The sequence below is a fragment of the Notolepis coatsorum genome (genome assembly GCF_963971535.1).
Source record: "Notolepis coatsorum genome assembly, chromosome: 18".
Taxonomy (NCBI): Eukaryota; Metazoa; Chordata; class Actinopteri; order Aulopiformes; family Paralepididae; genus Notolepis; species Notolepis coatsorum.
The window spans coordinates 100143850-100165377 of NC_140182.1; the positions used below are offsets into that span (position 1 = coordinate 100143850).

At 42.7% G+C, this 21528-nt stretch overlaps 1 protein-coding gene across 4 annotated transcripts in view; it reads right to left on the reverse strand.

Moving 5' to 3' along the window:
* The window catches only part of ampd3b (adenosine monophosphate deaminase 3b), a 76560-nt gene that overhangs the window by 6759 nt on the left and 48273 nt on the right, over positions 1 to 21528 (reverse strand). For all 4 annotated transcript variants that reach the window (XM_084334689.1, XM_084334687.1, XM_084334688.1 and 1 more), the window contains 7 exons: positions 12848 to 13034; positions 11327 to 11492; positions 10778 to 10997; positions 7150 to 7279; positions 5417 to 5611; positions 4796 to 4927; positions 3380 to 3543 (listed from right to left, as the gene is read on the reverse strand). In XM_084334689.1, coding sequence (XP_084190815.1) covers positions 3380 to 3543; positions 4796 to 4927; positions 5417 to 5611; positions 7150 to 7279; positions 10778 to 10997; positions 11327 to 11492; positions 12848 to 13034 — 1194 coding nt within the window. The remainder of the gene's footprint in view (positions 1 to 3379; positions 3544 to 4795; positions 4928 to 5416; positions 5612 to 7149; positions 7280 to 10777; positions 10998 to 11326; positions 11493 to 12847; positions 13035 to 21528) is intronic.

Here is a 21528-nt window from a genome sequence, read left to right on the forward strand (position 1 = left end):
TCCCCTGCTGTGGTTGTGAGTATCCTTTATTAGCTTAACTCCGTAGCAACATCACACAGGTGTATCTGTAGACAGTCTCCTCCCCACCGTATATATTCTCTCCCCACCGTATGTATCTTTTTTCTACCACCACCCCCTCCTAATGTACAGTCTCCTCCCCATCATATGCATATAATCTCTTTTAGGATCTATGGGTAACAGTACTGTATATTTCTCTCCCACACCCCCTCCTAATGTACAGTCTCCTCCCCACATATGTATATAATCTCTGTTAGGATCTATGGGTAATTGTACTGTATATTTTCTCCCACCCACCCCCTCCTAATGTACAGTCTCCTCCCCATCATATGTATAATCTCTGTCAGGATCTATGGGTAACATTACTGTATATTTGCATATCGTATATGTCACAAATGTAACAGTACTATATACCTGTAGTATGTCCCTATGCCATAAATGTCATGATGTCAATGTCATGCATGTCATAAATGTCACTATGAATTGAAAATGGGGGACCCTGATGATGTAAACAAGACAAACGTCTTTCTCTGGTCTGCATCCCCTTAACAATTGTGTGTATTGAGCCATACTGTATTGTACCCATTCTGCAATCGGTTAAATATTGATTGATTGTTATAACAGATTGCAGAATGGGTACAATACAGTACAGCTCAATACACACAATTGTCAAGGGGTTGCAGACCAGAGAAAGACTTTCCTCTTGTTTATATCAGGGTCCCCCATTTTCAATTCATCATAACATATATGACATACATGACATACAGATAGATAATACTGCTACATCTATACATTTATGACGTACCAGATTTACAAATACAGTATTGTTTGTGATACAATAAGAGTCTAAAAAAGAGAGCATATACATTTGATGAAGAAACTGTACATTGGAGGAGGTTGGGTGGAGGGGGGGGGGGGACTGTACATTGGAGGTGGTTGGGGAGGGAAGGGTTGGGTAGGCGGGGTGGGGGGGTAACTGTACATTGGATTATCGACGAAACCGAAACAAGTAGGCTCCCTTAAAACGCCAACGCTATTAAAAAGAAATACAGTGGAGGTTAAAATAAGAATATGACTTGGCCTGAAAAAAAATTCAGTCAGGAGATTTTTTTTTGCTTTAATCCCTGCATAAAGGCCTTACCTCACATCTGATGTCATGCAAAAAGATTAATCCAATTCCTGATCGCCATTCCAAATATCGATCGCGTCCATTGATCCAACGTTATAGTCCAAAACACATAATCCACGATGCTCCCAGTGGGGGGACTCAATGCAATAGTATCCAGCTGCATGCCCGAGAAGTAAAACCTGGACCGGACTTATTTTTTTGATACACAGTCCCAGCCAATCCAATCCAATGATGTGCAATACCATCCGGGAGACGATAGGCGGCGGTATTTGCCCTTTGCGAGCTCAGACCCATTCCCAATGATAACGTCAGGCTGGATGGATGAAAAATTTATGGATATCGCTAATAAAAGAAATAACGATTAAAACCCGACTATACTCGTGATTGGCACTCAAGCGATGGCGAGTTAACCCGACTGTACTCGTGGTTGGCACTGAATGGGTTAAATGCACGCGATTAGCGCTCGCTATGTGCTCCGTCTTTGCGGGCCATTCACTAAAGATATTGCGCGGATGAGATACTAGCGCAAACACGCCCACAGGTGTGCAATTTGCTCCTGATTTGCTCCAGCGCAGTTGGCTCACGGAGCAGTTTGCACCTGGCAGGCCAATGCCAGGAAGGGGACAAATAAACCCGAAGTGAGGCATAGACATAACAGTGTTTTTCACCATTTGTATTTCGTTTATTTCATATTGTATTTAGTTTATTTCGTAATGTATAGAGCTTGCTTAATTTGTATTTTCATGACACATTGCATCCATTGTTTTTGTCACTATCTTTCGTCATTGCATTTGTTTGTCATAAAATTATTTTTAGCAGACCTGTCCATGGTGCTGAATCTTTAGACCGAAGTTAGGCACTGTGCCAGTGAAAATCATGTCTCAATTAGGAATATTCTTTGAGTGAGAAAGTTGTATTTAATGTTTAGTTAAGATAATAGAACCCGCATTCTCATATACTCCAGAATAAACGTTTCATTAGCCGTGTTTCCAGCGTCTACTCCTCATGGACCTGACGAAACGTTATAAATTAAAGGTTTATTCTGGAGCATACGAGTGTGCAGGTTCTATTCTCTTCATTGTGATTATTACCTAACCCAGCACCCAAAGGAGTGATGTGCTTTGGGGGGAATATATAGCATTGCCCCACCGCTACAATCCAGGCATGTGAGCCCGATTGTACGCCGCCTCTCCAACGTTGGCAGGATTACGCACGGCAAGTGGACCCAGGGAATTTGGCAACAACTTTCGTTATTATTATATTACTGGCATTGCACACTACCTATGTTGATTGAATACGTTTGCTTCCTATTTCTAAAAACGTGTTAGTTTTCACTTGGTCGTACAATTGGAACGCGAGTGCAGTCAATAATAATAATAATAATAATAATAATAATAATAAACGTTATCTATATAACACCTTTCGTGACAATTAGCGCCAATCTTTGTGAATTGGAGTGTATCTGCGATGAGGCTCATTTGAATAGAAAGGGGCACATGTTCCGCCCATTTTACCTAATTTAAATACCCGCAAATACCACAGACGCACCGAGACGCAATGCTGAGGGCAATGCAATTACCACTGTATTTCACCCTTTGTGCTTGCTTTGTGAATAGCAAACTGTGTTTCAGAGCTATTTGCGCCAGTATAGTGTCAGAAAAAGCCGCGCAATCCCTTCGTGAATTCGCCCATCAAAGTATACTGTACTTGTATTGTTTTAAAATGTAACAAGGACCCCATTTAAAATATTTCAACAGCTAGGAGTCATCAGGTTAACAGAGCCTAAGCTGGTTAATATTGAATAAATAAATTATTGTATTAGGAACCTCGTTCGAACAAAAATCTAATGCCAACTTTAACTGAATTTGTTTCCAACCCAACAGTAGCAAGTTTGAAAACCACTGGGATGGGAAGCTGAAGCCTTCTCTTTCCTTCAGCACTTACTAGATCCTGAAGCTGATATGCTAGCCTTCCCCTTCCTTTAGCACTTACTAGATCCTGAAGCTGATATGCTAGCCTTCCCCTTCCTTCAGCACGTACTAGATCCTGAAGCTGATATGCTAGCCTTCCCCTTCCTTCAGCACTTACTAGATCCTGAAGCTGATATGCTAGCCTTCCCCTTCCTTCAGCACTTACTAGATCCTGAAGCTGATATGCTACCCTTCTCTTTCCTTCAGCACTTACTAGATCCTGAAGCTGATATGCTACCCTTCTCTTTCCTTCAGCACTTACTAGATCCTGGGCACCTGGATCATCCAGCGCATGTTGGGGGAGTGGACTTTATGTTGGATGAACCAAGAGGCCAGACTCTCCCACTCGCTAGGGGAGCGACCATAGATGGACAAGCGGGGTTCAGCATGCTGGTACTTGCTCTCTTCAAGCTCATGAGCCACTTCCTGTCGGAGGAAAACAACAAGAGGATGTGTTTGAAGTTTCCTGATAAAGTCTAACATGCTACTAAACAAGTGCGCTAGCTCTTTATAGGTGCTCAGAGGGTGCTGTTATTCTGTTATGGAGTGCGCAACATTGTACGTGGGTGCTTCAGGAGTGTGTATCGACTAGGGATGCACCGGTCACGATTTCTGGGACCGATCTACAGAAGTTCTAGTATGGCACTTTGCAGACGCAGACACTGAGCTGGATTGCATTGCCTTGTGGCGAGCTTTGAATTAGGTGTATTACATACATACATACGCACGCACGCACGCACGCACGCACGCACGCACATACATACATACATACATACATACATACATACATACATACATACATACATACATACATACATACATACATACATACATACATACATACATACATACATACATACATACATACATACATACATACAACTGAGGCTATTTCTTTCACGCATCTTTAAACCCCTTTAACCCCCAAGATATCTCTTGGCTCTTGCCAGGCCATCATTGTAAATAAGAATATATTTTTATCTGGCTTGCCTTCAGTGCTTGGATATGTTCTTGCCATATGAATACTTTGGGTTTATAGAAGCCTAGTTTTTCATGAACTGGAAGCCCTGTCAACCCAAAAGTGTTTTGCGTATTGATATATTAGATATTGATATAATAATAAAACTGTATTATTATTACTATTACTAAGTTTCCTGGAAAACATTTCTTCTAGGAAAGCAAACGATTTCAAAACCAAAAATCTTATTTCCCACGCGTCAACAACCCAAACACGAAGGCAAGTGCTTCATTGAATGGATTCTCAGCTTGTGATTAAATCAATAGGCTTCTTAACCATTTCACTACCACATTACAAAGGGTTAACACTTTCACTCACTACCACTACAAAGGGTTAACGCTTTCACTACCACACTACAACGGGTTAATCCTTTCACTACCACACTACAGAAGGTTGACCTTTCACTACCACACTACAGAAGGTTGACCTTTCACTACCACACTACAGAAGGTTAACCTTTCACTACCACACTACAGACGGTTAACCTTTCACTACCACACTACAGAAGGTTAACCTTTCACTACCACACTACAGACGGTTAGTAGTAGGTCTGTAGTGTGGTAGTGAGAGGGTTAACCTTCTGTAGTGTGGTAGTGAAAAAGTTAACAATTTCAAGTGGAAAGGAAAAAAAATCTTTTTTAACTTGGATGTGAACCGTACCTTGACGAGGCGTGCAAAGTATTCTCCCTTGATGTGGTTATCTGTCTTCAAGTAGATCTCTCGGAGCTCGCTGGCCCCCACAGGGTTGTACTTGGAGTTGAACTTGTCAAAGCGATGGAACGTCTGTCGTCCCTGAGAGAGTAATTAGTGAGAGAGGGTGAATCTGATCTACTGACAATCACCATTACTGTCTCAATAACAGTCTGATTATACTGATTATATTCCAAAAACACGGCCAGATGACTTGAGCATGCAAAGTTAAATAACAGCCATATGAAATAAATTAATGAACAACATCCATAATTGCAACCTTGTGTCAACAACTGAACATGTGCTTCGGCTTTCTAAGAACTAGCCAACAAAGCGAATAGTTGGCGAGAGCGGTGGAATCCTTACACAACCGTTGAAACAATATACCAATAAATATTCATGTCGGTATGAAAGCTGACATGCTATATATATCAAATGAGTTAACATTTCTAGGAACATGACGCAAACATAAACTCGATAGGATATACGGAACATTCACATATGGTATAAAGTGTTATTGTAACGTTCGCATATGGCGGTGTTACTGTAATGGTGTCGGATGTTATAGAAGTGTGGCGAGGCGGTCCTTACGGCGTGCACGTCCAGCGAGTCCACGGTGAGGTCGTAGGGGTCCATGGCGAGGGTGCTGAACACCTGCTTGAGAGTGATGTCCTGGCCGTCCTTCACCAGGACCACGCGGTCCGCCTCCGTCTTGTATGTGTCCTGGATGAATCTAAGCAGATGTTTCTGATTCATGCAGGCTGCTGCGTGGATGTGAGTGTCCACCTGGGGGTGATGAGAATCAAACGAGAATTCAACGCCGCTCACTTTGACAGGACACATCCATCAACCGTAGCACGTAAATAGAATAAAATATGAATTTTATTTATCCCTGTGACAAAGGGGAAAATAGTATCGCACTCAGCAGCACCACAAGGCATGCTAAGAATTGAGGATACCGCATTACCACATTTTCCACTGGCGATGCTGATTCTGACTGAGGTTCTGTGCTTACTGTAGTTTGGCATCATTATAACCCCTGGATATTATTGATTTACTGTAGTTTGGCATCATAACCCCTGGATATTATTGATTTAGTTTGGCATCATTATAACCCCTGGATATTATTGATTTAGTTTGGCATCATATTGATTTACTCTGACTGTAGTTTGGCATCATTATAACCCCTGGATATTATTGATTTACTGTAGTTTGGCCTCATTATAACCCCTGAATGTTATTGATTTACTGTAGTTTGGCCTCATTATAACCCCTGGATATTATTGATTTACTGTAGTTTGGCCTCATTATAACCCCTGAATGTTATTGATTTACTGTAGTTTGGCCTCATTATAACCCCTGGATATTATTGATTTACTGTAGTTTGGCCTCATTATAACCCCTGAATGTTATTGATTTACTGTAGTTTGGCCTCATTATAACCCCTGGATGTTATTGATTTACTGTAGTTTGGCCTCATTATAACCCCTGGATGTTATTGATTTACTGTAGTTTGGCCTCATTATAACCCCTGGATGTTATTGATTTACTGTAGTTTGGCATCATTATAACCCCTAGATATTATTGATTTACTCTGACTACTGGCGCTGCCGCCTCTGCGCAGACTTTTCTTGTGAACGCAATAACTCCAATAGCTTTCATTCAAAACCATTCAAATTTACGGTGCACATTTATGAGGATGAAGTGAACCCTATTGATTTTGTTGACCCCATGATCTTTCTGTTCCCCTATACGATGAGTTTTATTGATTTTAGATTGTACATGGGCTGCATTTATATAGCGCTTTTATCCAAAACGCTTTACAACTTACTGTATAACTCACATTCACTCACACATTAACACACAGATGGCGGAGGCAACCATGAAAGATGCCAACATGTTCATCGGGAGTAGTTAGGGGTTAAGTGTCAGGAGGAGCTGGAATCGAGCCGGAAACCTTCCGATTGACTGCTCTACCTCCTGAGTCACTGTCCATTTTGGTGACCCCATGACCTTTCCTCTAGTGCCACCATCAGGTCACCATTAGTGATATCCTACATCCGTCTATGTGTCAAATATGCAGATTCCTTAGCTTGTGTTACAAATGGCTCCTGGTATCGGATTTTAGGGAAATTCTCCTATACCGAAATGTAGACAAGAGATAAAGTGTTCAGACATAAAATTACAAAGTTATCCAAAATAAAATGCAAACTTATTATTTGTTATATCAATAAATATATTTCTACAAAATTAACAAAATAAGGAATCCAAATTAACCAAAATACAAACACATTTCTGGTTATTCCATAATGTTGTAGCTGTACCTTTCTGACATTGTAGAAGTCCCTGTGTGGCACGCTCTTCAACTCCTTCAGCTCTGCCATTTCATTTAACATCTCATGGATGTAGAACTTGGAGGCCAAGAAGTTCAGCCGTCTGTGACAATAGGTTTTCCTGAGACACGAAGCAAGATGTGTTACTGTGTTATTATATACATGCTGTGAGAGACATATCCACAGTAGTCCAAAAAGAACATTTCAAAATAGATTATAGATTATATTTCTAATAGAGGCCTTTGCACAGAATGTTAATGTGGTTCTCTTTCTTCCAGTATGGCTGTGTGTAACCACTAGTAACCACGTTCAAAAGAAGATTCTGTGCAGTGGAAGAGTAGGTAAAACACTGGAAAAGCATGATTATTACTGTTCTACTGTGAATCCAGTAATACAAGATCCACCAAATTATAATGTTTTTGTTGATACATTTAGAATATAATAGACTTTTAATTGTCATTGCACACAAGTATACAACAAATCTTTTCCCCCAGACAGCCATGTTGGAAGACAGAGAACCACACAGCCATTCCCTGCAAGGCAGCAAGTATATTATGTACATTTATTACATGGCGTTTTCACATTCGCCGAAATGCTTGCTTGTGATTGGTCAATAGCGCTCGTCAGAGGTCCGTTATGTAAGGGATAATGTATGGCTACGAGGTCATTGTCGCAAAATAATTGACCGACACAGAGTTTAAAATACCGAGCCGCCTCGGCGAGGTGTTTTAAACGTCAGTGAAGGTCAATTATTTTGCGATGATGACCTCGTAGCTATACATTATCCCGCTTATTACATGGCTAACTTACTAACAATATACCTAATTCATTTGACAAATCGCAGTTCTGTGGCTCTGTCAGCCCAAATAAAGTGATTATTATTATCGCGGGCAGCCCGGCAGGTGTGTCTGATTGGCTGCATTGAAACAGTGTGTGTCAGTGGGGCTTGATTACTCCAGCTGCGAAAAACAATAATCACCGGTGGTTATCGAAAATTATTACATGGCGTTTTCACATTCGCCGAAATGCTTGCTTGTGATTGGTCAATAGCGCTCGTCAGAGGTCAGTTATCAGACAATAATGACCGCTGTGGGACAATAATGACCGCTGTGCGCAGCTGTTCTCAATCAAGCCCACTGACACACACTGTTTCAGTGCAATTAGACACTGCCGGTGTTCTGCTGCCGGCGATGACAGGAGGCGGAGCGACGAGCGGAGCCAGAACGCAGCCAGAACCAGTGTTTGCGAGTCGATGTAAAATGAATTAGGTATATTGTTAGTAAGTTAGCCATGTAATAAGCGGGATAATGTATAGCTACGAGGTCATTGTCGCAAAATAATTGACCGACACAGAGTTTAAAATACGGAGCCGCCTCGGCGAGGTGTTTTAAACGTCAGTGAAGGTCAATTATTTTGCGACAATGATCGAGTATACCGTAGCTATACATTATCCCTTACATAATTCACCGCTGTCGGGGGCTATTGACCAATCACAAGCAAGCATTTCGGCGAATGTGAAAACGCCATGTAATAATACTCATTATTACATGGCGTTTTCACATTCGCCGAAATGCTTGCTTGTGATTGGTCAATAGCCCCCCGACTGCGGTCATTATTTTTCAATAATGACCGCTGTTTTTTCAATAATGACCGCAGTGCGCAGCTGTTGGCAATCAAGCCCACTGACACACACTGTTTCAGTGCAATTAGACAGTGTTCTGCTGCCGGCGATGACAGGGGGCGGAGCGACGAGCGGAGCCAGAACACAGCGGAGCCAGAAGGCTGCCCGCGATAATAATAATCACTTTATTTGGGCTGACAGAGCCACAGAACAACTGCGATTTGTCAAATGAATTAGGTATATTGTTAGTAAGTTAGCCATGTAATAAGCGGGATAATGTATAGCCTACTCGGTCATTGTCGCAAAATAATTGACCTTCACTACGTTTAAAACACCTCGGCGCGGCGCCTCGGTATTTTAAACTCCGTGTCGGTCAATTATTTTGCGACAATGACCTCGTAGCCATACATTATCCCTTACATAACGGACCTCTGCCGAACAATAATGACCGCTGTGCGCAGCTGTAGCAATCAAGCCCACTGTCATCAGTGCAATCAGACCACAGACATGCCGGCTGCCGCCCCAGCGGCGTGAATATTAAAGGCAACCAACTTGTGTCTAACCACGCCCAACTTGCGTCTAGCCACGCCCCCGCGGCAGCAGCAGAGCGGAGCTCCGTCGCGGCAGCATTATGTAGCAGTAATCCGCCCTTTTTTACTATCCAGAACTAGCTCAATTGGCAGCGCCAATTTTTTTTTTTTAACGTGCATTCGCATTCTTTCGCCGTTAAGTTTAGGCATAACTTTAAGCATTGTTTCGGAGTTGGTTAAGGTTAGGCATTGTTTCGGAGTTGCTTAAGGTTAGAAGGGTTAAGTTTAGGCGCTGTTAAGGAGCTGGTTAAGGTTAGAGTTTGTCTTAGAGAATGGCAATAGACAGCCTATTTGAGGCAATAGACAGCCTATTTCCGCGCTGCAGCTCTCTCGCGCTGCCGTGGTCACATGGGCGTATTGGCCAATCAGAGAAACGCTAAACACAAGTTGGTTGCCTAAAATATTCACGCGCCCCGGCGACGACAGCGGGAGCGACAGAACAGAACTGCGTCTGCATTTGATCTCGTCTTGTCGATGGTGTAAAATTAATTAGGTATATTGTTAGTAAGTTAGCCATGTAATAAGTGGGATAATGTATAGCCTATACTCTGTCATTGTCGGAGAAGCTGGCGGGGTGGGTCCGGGTCGTTGTAAACAGCGACTCCTACAGTTCGGTCGGGGCGCCTGCTAAGCGCGGATAGGACTCGAGGGGGATAGTGTGATCCTCCTACACGCTACGCCCTCTCGATGAGAATCCGCGCTGCCAGGTGAAAAGAAGCGGTGATTGGCTGGACGTGTGTCGGAGGAAGCACATGGTAGCCTCCACTCTCCCAGATGATCCGACTGTGGGGGGTAAGTGCGCAGCGACCAGGAAGGGACTGGGAATTGGCATACGACTAACATTGGGATGGGAGAAAATCGGAGGAAAATGGAGGGGGAAAAAGATCAATTTTTTTTTTTTTTAAATTTTTAAATAACATGTATATTGAAAATAAGGAATACGGAATTTAAATCAAAGCATGGATTTGCCATGCCCCATACATAATATGGGCCACCTCTGATTTTATTTTAAGATTTGAGTACTTAATCTGGAGTATGTTTTTCCCTGAATGGACATTTCACACTGTGTGTTTATTTGTTTATTTTAACTTTTAACAAAAAGTGCATAACAATTGTTAGAACATATTTGTTCTCTAACAAATTATAACTCTATTGAGGAATGTGTGCATTGCCATCAATGTGTGGAAAAGCAAATAAAAAATCTAATTGAACTATGACTTTGAAAAGTCGTATCATGGATCTAGAGAATCAACACCCCTCCCCCCTAACATGTAAACAGAGCGTTCCCTGCACCCTGTCAACACCCCTCCCCCCAACATGTAAAAGGAGCGTTCCCTGCACCCTGTGCTACAAGTAAAACGTGGGCTCTGCAGGTCACAGTGTACCGCGGCCGGGGATGCTCTCTCACGTTGGGCCGTCGGCGATCATGGCGAGGACGTGGCTCAGGTCGATGGCGAAGGTCTCCAGGTCGGGGTACGGAAGGCTGCGCGGCTGCTGCTGCTTCAGGGCCTCTGCGTCGTCATAGACGTTCACTATGCCGTCCTTCATCTGCAGCGCATAGTTCAGGTCCTCCGGGATGCCCTCCATGGTATACGGGTCCTCCCCTTCACCCGGGCAAGGCTGCATCTCTGCGGATGATAGGGAGTGGTGGTTAGACGAATTCTAAAACCAAAATACAGAATAAAATCAGTTTAAGTCAAGTTTGTTCCTTCTCTTTGTTATCCCATAGTTCCTCACTAGTTCCTACTAGTAGGCACTTAATCATTATCCGTGTCCCTAAATTAAAGTGTTACACCTTCTTTTATTGATGGATTGCCCAAAGAAGCGCCATATCTGTATTTTCTATCATAGTGTGACAGATTGTCAAGTCAAGAGTTTGAATCAGAGGCCTTTGTTTGGAGGAGTACACAGGGAGAAGTACCCGTGGTGCATGCTGGGTAAACACGACTCATCTTACCTGGCAAGATCTCATCCTCCTCCTTCCACTTTTCATTCTCTGCGCTGCGGAGGAACTGGGCAGTGGTCCTGGGGAATCGGTGGTAGGCCAGCCTGGAGTATTTCTCTCTGATGAATAGAGCTTTCAGAAGACTCTTAGCCGCCTGCTCATAGTCCTCCACTGTGATCTGGAGATGTGCATAGTCACCATTTTAAATTGATTCACATATTTGAGAGGTACAATCCAGAATTTATTTCACCATCTTAAACTTTGGGTATACACATGGTATGTTCTTGAAGATAAAATCACTCAAACTATCAAACATATACAATTAGTTTTACTCTAATGGCAATATAGGACTGGCCTATATTGAAATACCTTTTATCTTAAAAATACTGCCTGACATCAGACCCATGCGATGTACGCAAGCTAGCTTTCCATAGGGTCTGAAAGCGGCACATTGAGAAATAAACAAATAGCTTGCTGGAGAAAATGGTCGTCAATTTGACTTTACTATGGTGATGTGATGGTGTCTTGTCTCTCATGCCGTAAAGTACACGAAAAACACAATTTCTCCATTTATCTGTGTTACCAAGGCAACAGGGTGTCGGTGTGCAATCAGACAGGGGTTTTATATTAAAGTTTAGAATAGCCTTCATGCGCGAGCTGTGCCTTGCTGCTGTTAACATACAGAGGGGCACAAAATAGTATTTCCCCACACTTTAATGTGATCACAGCGCCAGGAATCCCTCCCAGCATGAGAGACAAGACGCCAACACATCACCACGGTGAGTCAAATTGACTTTATTGATGACCAATTTTGCCTGCAAACTATTTGTTTATTTCTCAACGTGTGTACATTCCATGGGTCGGACATGTCAGGCTAATAGCCCAGGACAGACAATCTGACTTCTTTTCATATTGCCACACGGCAAGAGCGAAGTCTAATTGTGACTTCACAAGTTGAGAGCATCACGTCTCATCTTCAGTCTTTTTTATCTGCAATCTCGGATTGTGCTTTTAATATTTTGGTGCAAATGGACTGCATTTATAATATAGAGCTTTTCTCCAAAGCGCCTCACATTCCCATTCACTTACCGATGGCGGAGGCAACCATGCAAGGTGCCAACCTGCACATCAGGAGCAGTTAGGGGTTAAGTGCCTTGGTCAAGGACACTGCCCGGGGAGAGGCGTCATCAAACCGGGAACCTTCCGATTACCAGACGACCCCTCTACCTCTTGAGCCACTGTCGCTGTGTAAATTCGAAGTTTGGGGCGAAACTGAAACGTTTTAGTTTATTTTAATTTATTTGTTAGCAATTTTACAGCTTTACTGGTCACGCAGGACTGACAGAGGAGAGGGCGAACGGGAGGAGATGTGGGGAAGACATGCGACAAATATCGCCGGGAGCGGGAGGCGAACCCGGGGGCGGCCGCGTAGGTGTGCGAGGCACTATGCGGTGCGCCACGAGGGCGCCCCGCGTTTAAGTTTTTTTATGTGCAGTTTCACATGGATAGTACATGCAGGAATATCACATTTACCCCGGCGCAGTAATCTCCGCTGATGGTGACCCTCTGGAACTCTGGGAAGCTCTCAGGGACGCAGGGCTGTTGCGAGGCGGGGGAGAGCAGTGGAGAGACCACAGACATGGCCCACTCCGCGCTGACGGGGAACTGCAGAGACGGTATGGTCACCGACTGGGAGCGATTCATCTTGAAAGTCTTCTTCCTGCAGGAACACGGGATGGATGCAGCGGTGAAATCAAAGATGGGCTAGCTATTAGGGGTGAGGGAAAATCCATGCAGCAATATACCGGTATTGTGATATATTTTTTTTTACACCTTTATTTGTAGAAATGTTCAGTTATTTGAACAAACATATCAAAATATAGACAGTGATTATTGAAATAAACATACAAATTAGACACTCAATTATTCAGACTACCGGTAATATAATACAGACATAAATGTAGACTTGTACAAATTATTCAAACGTTGAAGACACATGGACAATGACCCGCTATGCCCACCCCTTATCCCTCCCTACCACCCCTGGGATCAAGAGCAGAGAGAGAAGGAGAGGGAGAAAGGATAAACATTTAAATAAAATAAGTATTCATGCTAGTTGACCATAAAAAGAGAAAGGTACATACGGTATTGTGATATTTGGCATGCCAATATTATATCGATACGGTGACGCCAATATAAAGTATCGATTGCTTGACAATCCCATTTTACAGCAATAAAAAATATTGGAATGAGGTGAACAGACTGGAAAGGTTATATAAAACAGGTAATGTATATATATTTTTTATTGCAGATGTTAACAAAGTTTTCCATTGGGGACATAATAAAAAGGCCTTATTAAAGATTAAAAAGAAAAAAGAGTTTATGTGTGTTTACCCTCCACTACATCCCTTGTAGGCCGGGAGCCAGGTCTACCCCTCAGGATGTTTTTTGCTACCTTTTTTTCATTATTATTTCCTGTTACCCCATACCTTGGGCCATCACGAGTTGATAATGACCACCCCCAAATCAGCCCTGTGTGGCCTCAGGGGCCAAAAAACCCTCTTTTTGGGAAAAGCTTCTGGCGAAATTATGTAATTGCAAATATGAGGATACTGCAACTGCATAAATGGTCAGATAAGTCTGAAACTTTGCATGGTGTATCCTGACACATAGGGGAAAGGTATCAGCATAATACTCTGGGGCTTTCTACCTTTCTATTGTCAAATAGCACCCTCAGAATACCCCAAAAGACAAAAAAATGTCTGTCCGCCTGACAAATTGTCCTCAAAAGTGATCATTTTCAAGTATTTTATTATACATGTTGCTGCCTCACATGGATATAAAAACTTCCCACATTTATAAGCTTCAATTAAAGTCCAAGATGACCTTTCTATCTAGAATATTACACCTGCTATGACCAAAGTTCTCCATTGTACCTCAAATCGAGAAAACATGACCCTTTTTTATTCTCTTTTTTTCTCCCTTGCTTTTTATATCTAAAAAATATATTAAACAGGAGTTGAGACTTAAGTAATGTAATGCTATACTATCTGAAGTTACTTACTTGAAAAGTGAACAATGTTACGCCCCCTGGTGGACCGGGGTATCACAGTGCAACATAAAACAGATTGAGCAAAGGAGGGTTCAGTCACAGAAAACCCGGTAACTAAATATGAAATCTATTGAAGAACAAAGTCAACAACACAATGAACAAAATCACTCTAGTGTGCAGTCTGTTATCAAGAAGTAAATAGAATCAACATTAATAAACTGTAGATAGATATTCTATACAGCCAAATGGAGAAAATAAAATACAGCTCAAACTAAAAATAGAATACATACATTTTTGCTGCTTACTCTATTTGCTGTGATCCATTAGCTGACTATAAAACTATGATGATAATTTTAATCATAATTTTCCTCCTCCTCTTCCTCCTCCTCCTCCTCATCATCATCATCATCATCATCATCATCATCATCCATATTTATATGGATTTCATCTGTTAAGTCATCTTCATCTGTTTCTTCTTCTGCCAAGACATCGACGAGGGCTTTGGGGATGACGTCACCCTCAAACCACAGTGGTTCTAGCTTGCCAGTCTCCGTGTTAATGTGAGAGGGGATGGGATCTCCGGGTAGTGCTCATGAGCTCTCTTCCAGACACATGCCTGGAAGTTGACTCTTCTCATGTGCTGTAAGAGGACCCTCTTGCAAGGTGGGAAGGTGGAGAGGTCAACAGAGATACCCTGTTGAAGCTCAAGGCTTGAGCCACACATCTTCTTGACTTTAATTTCTCTTGCCTCATCAACCTTCTTGATTAGACGACTGAAACCATAGAGGCGACAGGTGAACTCTTCAACACCACTGAGAATCCGCTCATCAAGCTCCCAAGAGTTCCCCACTTCAGCAAAGATCTGGATAAACTTTGAGTTCTGATTCAGAATCTTCATCAGTCGCACCTTCCCTTTGCCTTTGAATGCTGATGTGCAGTCAGCACCAGTGAATGCGTGCAAGGCCAGGAGAGCTGAAATGTGTTCCTCTGGGTAATCTTCAGCCAGCTGGTTGATGTTGATAAGTCTATCTCCCATGTCAAAGAGGATGTTGACAGTTGATGACTTGGCATAATACAGGAGGATGAAGAAAATGTCAGAGTCTTTTGCTCTGACTCTGACTGTTGTGATGTGAGGCATTTTGGTTTGGATATACTGCATGTAAATGATTACCCTCACATCCGTTTCTTCATGTTTTGAACAGATCTCAGGTAGAAGCTCTTTAGACATCACTCCAGCATTGCATTCTATCTTAAAGGCTTGACCAGCCTCTACGAAAATAACAGGCCTTCGGAGGATGTCTTTCATCATATCTTCAGAGCTCCAGTGATCCAGAAGTAAATGAATGAGGGCCTTCTTGTTTTCATCATTTGTGAGAAAACCATTCAAATCAGTGGGCTGATGAACATTTAGCCCCTTCACCATAAAACGTTCACCACAACCTCTGCGATCCCTCTCAGCTGATTTTGGTGAATGAAGACGGTCAAGGTAAGTGTCTGTGCTGAATACTGTTTCAGCTGCAGCCGGTAGACTTTTGAAGGTGCGCTCTGATATATTCTTCATTGTTCGTGGCACATCACGCATGTAGAATGAGGAGTTTCCATCTTGAATGAGAGCACATTGGCTTGGGGAAGGAAGTTGGGCATTCTCAGCATCTTTGCTCATGCAGTTCATTCCGTTTGCTTTGTTGGTTTTTGCGAAAAAAAACTATCGATTGTTGAGATGGAGTATGGCGTCAGAGTCAAGGGATAGGTCATTAGGTCAGAGATGCTTATTTGTGACTTGAGTTGTTGTGATTTGACAAAGATCTGAAAGATGAACCCACTTGTGGCCTTGTACTGGATCACTTTCTGGTTTGATGCCACAAGCTTCCTTTTAGGTGTGGTAGATGACATTGTCTTGAATCATTGTCTTCCTCTTGATATGTTCAAAGAAAAGGATTTTTTTTGTCTGAAGTCGATCACAGATGAACTTCTCTTTTTGAGTTTTGCCATTTTTCAGGGCATTCAGCACATCATTGCGCACCTCTTCTGGCATAGCTGCTCCTGAAGTCAAACTTGTCAAGGGCTGAGAAGTATCAAGCTGAAATGGGTTGATAAAACTCTGAAATGCTTTAACTGTTTGCTGGACTTGCTGCTCAGACAGAGTGATTTCACGTGGTCTTAGATCTCGTTGCTGCTTCACTGTATGTTCACCTCGGTCGCTTGTCATTTTCCACATCTCTTCTACATACTCTCCTTTGGCATGGGCAGTCAGGATATGACGTTGGCTGGCTTCATAGTTACTGGTGATTCCACAGATCCCTGCAGAATATGTTCCAGACCCTGAGTTTGACTTGAGCCATTTCATAGCAGTCTCTTCTATTGTTTCGTCAGTGTGGCAGCGGTTGGCTGGGATTTGTGATCTGGATACACTGATTGCTCCAGCACGCAAACGTTTCTCAGATCCTGGATGTGTTTCCTCAATGTGTTCAAGATAGTATCCCAAGTATGTGAGGAATCTAGCATAGTTCTGCTGGTCTGAGCAGAAGAAAAGGTCTGGCATGTTGTTTAGGGTGGCTTTGTATCCTTCATAGTCATTCATTTTGATTGCCTTATTCATTGACAGGACGAGCCAGGTGCAGTCCATGTATTCCATCCAAAACTGTCCAGTTTCTCCCAGCTCCCCATTTCTCACTGCTTCTCTGAATGCATGATATTCTACCATGTGGTGAGATACATCTTCTGGTGAGAGCACTTCAGCGAGAGTAGATTCATTCAGAGTGAGATTTTCCAGAAATGCAGTCCATTCTGCAGAGAGTGGTTCATGAGTCTCCAGATACTTGTCATAGAAGAGTCTCTCTAGACAAGTTTCCAGCATGGATTTGTGTGTGTTCATCGCTCTGTCCCAGTTCTCTCCATCTGTGACCCCAGCCACCGATGTGGTGATCAGTTTTGCTTCCAAAGCCACTTCTACCCATCCACTCCCTTGACAGTATCTTTTGCCTATGCCTTTCAAGTATGCTCCACAACAATAAAATGTTCCAATGAGGATGATATGTTTTTGGTATTTTTCAGGTTCATCCCACACTAGAGGGTATGCTTTCATGCAAACACCTAGATTAAATGTACTGATGGTGTACTCTTGTCCAGCTTCAAGAGACGCAGCCTGGCTGCATCTAAAGCATTCTTGAATGGTTGCCAAGTCAGTTATGGGAGCATTGATCATGGGATAGTACCCAATTGTGGTGAGGCATTTTGGAAACTGGCCAGTAACAGACACCCAGCCTGACAAACCAGGGATGCGCTGATCCTCAGAGTTTATTTTACGAGCAAAGACTCAAATTAGATCAGTATCTGATGATTTTAATTGGGTGTATGTGGTTGAGTTATTTGAACTAGATGACACCAAGTTAGTTGGTTCAGATCGTTTCCGCTTGTAGTAAGTTGGCAGCGCTGTGGCAGGACTTTTAAATGGTCGCTGTTTTTTTGTAGGCTGAGTGTTCGGATTAGACTCTTGTGTAGGCTGTGCTGAGGTAAGTGCTTCTGTATCTGCACAGGGCTCTTGTGTAGGCTGTGCTGAGGTAAGTGCTTCTGTATCTGCACAGGGCTCTTCTGTAGGCTGTGCTGAGGTAAGTGCTTCTGTATCTGCACAGGGCTCTTGTGTAGGCTGTGCTGAGGTAAGTGCTTCTGTATCTGCACAGGGCTCTTGTGTAGGCTGTGCTGAGGTAAGTGCTTCTGCATCTGCACAGGGCTCTTGTGTAGGCTGTGCTGAGGTAAGTGCTTCTGCATCTGCACAGGGCTCTTGTGTAGGCTGTGCTGAGGTAAGTGCTTCTGCATCTGCACAGGGCTCTTGTGTAGGCTGTGCTGAGGTAAGTGCTTCTGTATCTGCACAGGTCTCTTGTGTAGGCTGTGCTGAGGTAAGTGCTTCTGCATCTGCACAGGGCTCTTGTGTAGGCTGTGCTGAGGTAAGTGCTTCTGCATCTGCACTGTAACCGAGATCTTGCATGTAGATCCCTGCAGCAGTATGAATGGACCCTGCTCCATATACATCTGATACTAGTTGATCAAAATTGTCCCAGTCACTGTCACAAAATTGTCTTTGCTGAATAACTTCAGGTGGGATGTGACATGAAACAGGGTTAGGGTTTTGGTTGGTTGGTGTGTGTAACCCGGTCAGCACTGCTTTATGTTGCACTGTGATACCCCGGTCCACCAGGGGGCGTAACATTGTTCACTTTTCATGTAATTAACTTCAGATAGTGTAGCATTACATTACTTAAGTCTCAACTTTTATTTAATATATTTTTTAGATATAAAAAGCAAGGGAGAAAAAAAGAGAATAAAAAAGGGTAATGTTCTATTTTCTCGATTTGAGGTACAATGGAGAACTTTGGTCATAGCAGGTGTAATATTCTAGATAGAAAGGTCATCTTGGACTTAAATTGAAGCTTATAAATGTGGGAGGTTTTTATATCCATGTGAGGCAGCAACATGTATAATAAAATACTTGAAAATGATCACTTTTGAGGACAATTTGTCAGGCGGACAGACATTTTTTTGTCTTTTGGGGTATTCTGAGGGTGATATTTGACAATAGAAAGGTAGTAAGCCCCAGAGTATTATGCTGATACTTGTCCCCTATGTGTCAGGATACACCATGCAAAGTTTCAGACTTATCTGACCATTTATGCAGTTGCAGTATCCTCATATTTGCAATTACATAATTTCGCCAGAAGCTTTTCCCAAAAAGAGGGCTTTTTGGCCCCTGAGGCCACACAGGGCTGATTTGGGGGTGGTCATTATCAACTCGTGATGGCCCAAGGTATGGGGTAACAGGAAATAATAATGAAAAAAAGGTAGCAAAAAACATCCTGAGGGGTAGACCTGGCTCCCGGCCTATTGAGAGGATGGGAACCAAATCATACGCCCTTTTCCTTGTTTATACTTGGGTTGTAAAACAATTTGTATTTTTACTGTTTCAATTGCCTATTTATAAAATGGTCCAGACCACCCATCACCAAGCGTGCTCAGCTGGATAGATACCCGATGGCGAGCCAACCCCGGAACATTTGATAAGACTAATGCCAGCCTGATGTGAATACCCATGTATACTAGTGCTCAACTATTGCTACTCCACTAGTCCGGTAGGATGAACTGAGACTACAAGGACTTCCAAGGGAGTATGTTCTAGAAGGTTCTATGTTCTAGAAGGTTCTATTATAACATCATACAATGGCAGAATATCTGTATCCATATATCCAGTTAAATCAATTCAAATACAAAATACAATATCAAAATAACATAAGATGAACGGGATCGCCTCCCTTGGAAGTCCTTGTAGTCTCGTTCAGTTCAATCCTACCGGACTAGTGGTGTAGCAATAGTTGAGCACTAGTATACATGGGTATTCACATCAGGCTGGCATTAGTCTTATCAAATGTTCCGGGGTTGGCTCGCCATCGGGGTATCTATCCAGCTGAGCACGCTTGGTGAGGGGTGGTCTGGACTGCTCCGGGATGCTGGTGGAGACTTGCGGCTTCCAGTCGGTTGGTTAGTCCGGTCCGTCTCGGTGATGTTGCGGGTCCAGTGGTCGAGGAGAAAGAGACTGGCTGCTTGAGAGCTGGCTGAATATATAGGAAACCAAGATGTTCCGGAACGTTCTATATGACATCATAGGATGACATCACAAAGGTTCCAGAACCTTCAAATCATGACATCATACCCTATATACAGGAAGTGGGACCTCATGGTAAAACAGGAAGTGGTAGCCAGAGATAAACAGGAACTATTTATGTAATCGATAATTATGAATCTGAACCTGGGGTTACATTCTCCCCTTCTATCCTAATGCACGTCCCTGTGCATATTATCCCAGGACTACATTATCACAATCCTATGGGGTTTTGGGGAGTCTGGGCCTAGAATGTTTTACTGTCTAGAAAGTTCTTACCTACTAACATTAACTATTTATGTTCCTACGCTAGTTATGAATCTGAACCCGAGGTTACACCTACTAACACAATAGGCAGTGTTAGCGGGTGGGAAGCCGGTGGGGTATGTGTCCTGGTCGTTGTAAACTGCGACTCCTATTGGTCGGTCGGGGCGCCTGTTCAGCAGGGAGGGGATCTGGGCTGGGGAAATAACGTGAACCTCCGCACGTGTTACGTTCCCCCAGTGAAACTAGGGCTGTGCGATATGGAAAAAAATCATATCGCGATAACGATATGATAATGTTATCATATTTCGCTATATCAATAATTATCGAAATTGTTATAAGTATAATTTTTTTTTTTTTTTTTTTTATAAACAGATGTATGTTTATTTTGCAGCAATTCTTTGTCATTGCCGCCATCTTTAGTGTTACATCCCCTCACACTCCAGTTCTCAGGCTGCAGCTGGTTTAAAAGCGAAAGTAAACCGGCTTCTCTGCTGGCTGTGGCTCCAGGGGAGTTGAACAGTTCTGGCTCTGCTAGTTTATTTTCGATCTTTTGGCGCTTTTTTGGTGGACAAACCACCGCACATGTGCACTGTGACTCGTGACTGGAGTCTAGTTCTGCTAGCACACATAGCCTACTGTGTACAGACGGTTTCAAACTGTATTTTAAATTAGAAAGCAAACAAAATAAATGGACAAGAGAAAAATAAATCTCAATTTGGTCAGTATTGTCATTTGGACAAGCAAAGCCATTACTTTAAGTTGCAGGCAAGAAAGACAAGTATGTCCACTGTCTCTGGTTTTAAAACTGCCCTGTTGCAGGTAAAAAAAAAGAAAAAAAAGATTTTTCGATTTTTGTTTTATTTCGATATTCGATATAGATTATTCAAATATATCGCGATATTTATCGTTATCGTTATATCGCCCAGCCCTAAGTGAAACTCCTCACTGTTCCGTGAAAAGAAACGGCTGGCGACTCCATATATCGGAGGAGGCATGTGGTAGTTCTACACCCTCCTCAGGCCGACAGTGGGGCAATGCGCGCAACGACCAGGAAGGGAATTGGCATAACGACTAAATTGGGATGGGTGAAAAATACAGAAAGCCCAAAAATAAATAGAATATATATATTTTTTAAAGGCAGGTATGTACTCTATACTGTATATATTAGGGCTGACCTTCGAATCTTTTTTTGGCCGTCAAAGCCTAGGGGCCGAGATTCGATTTTAATTCGAAGCTTTGAGATAA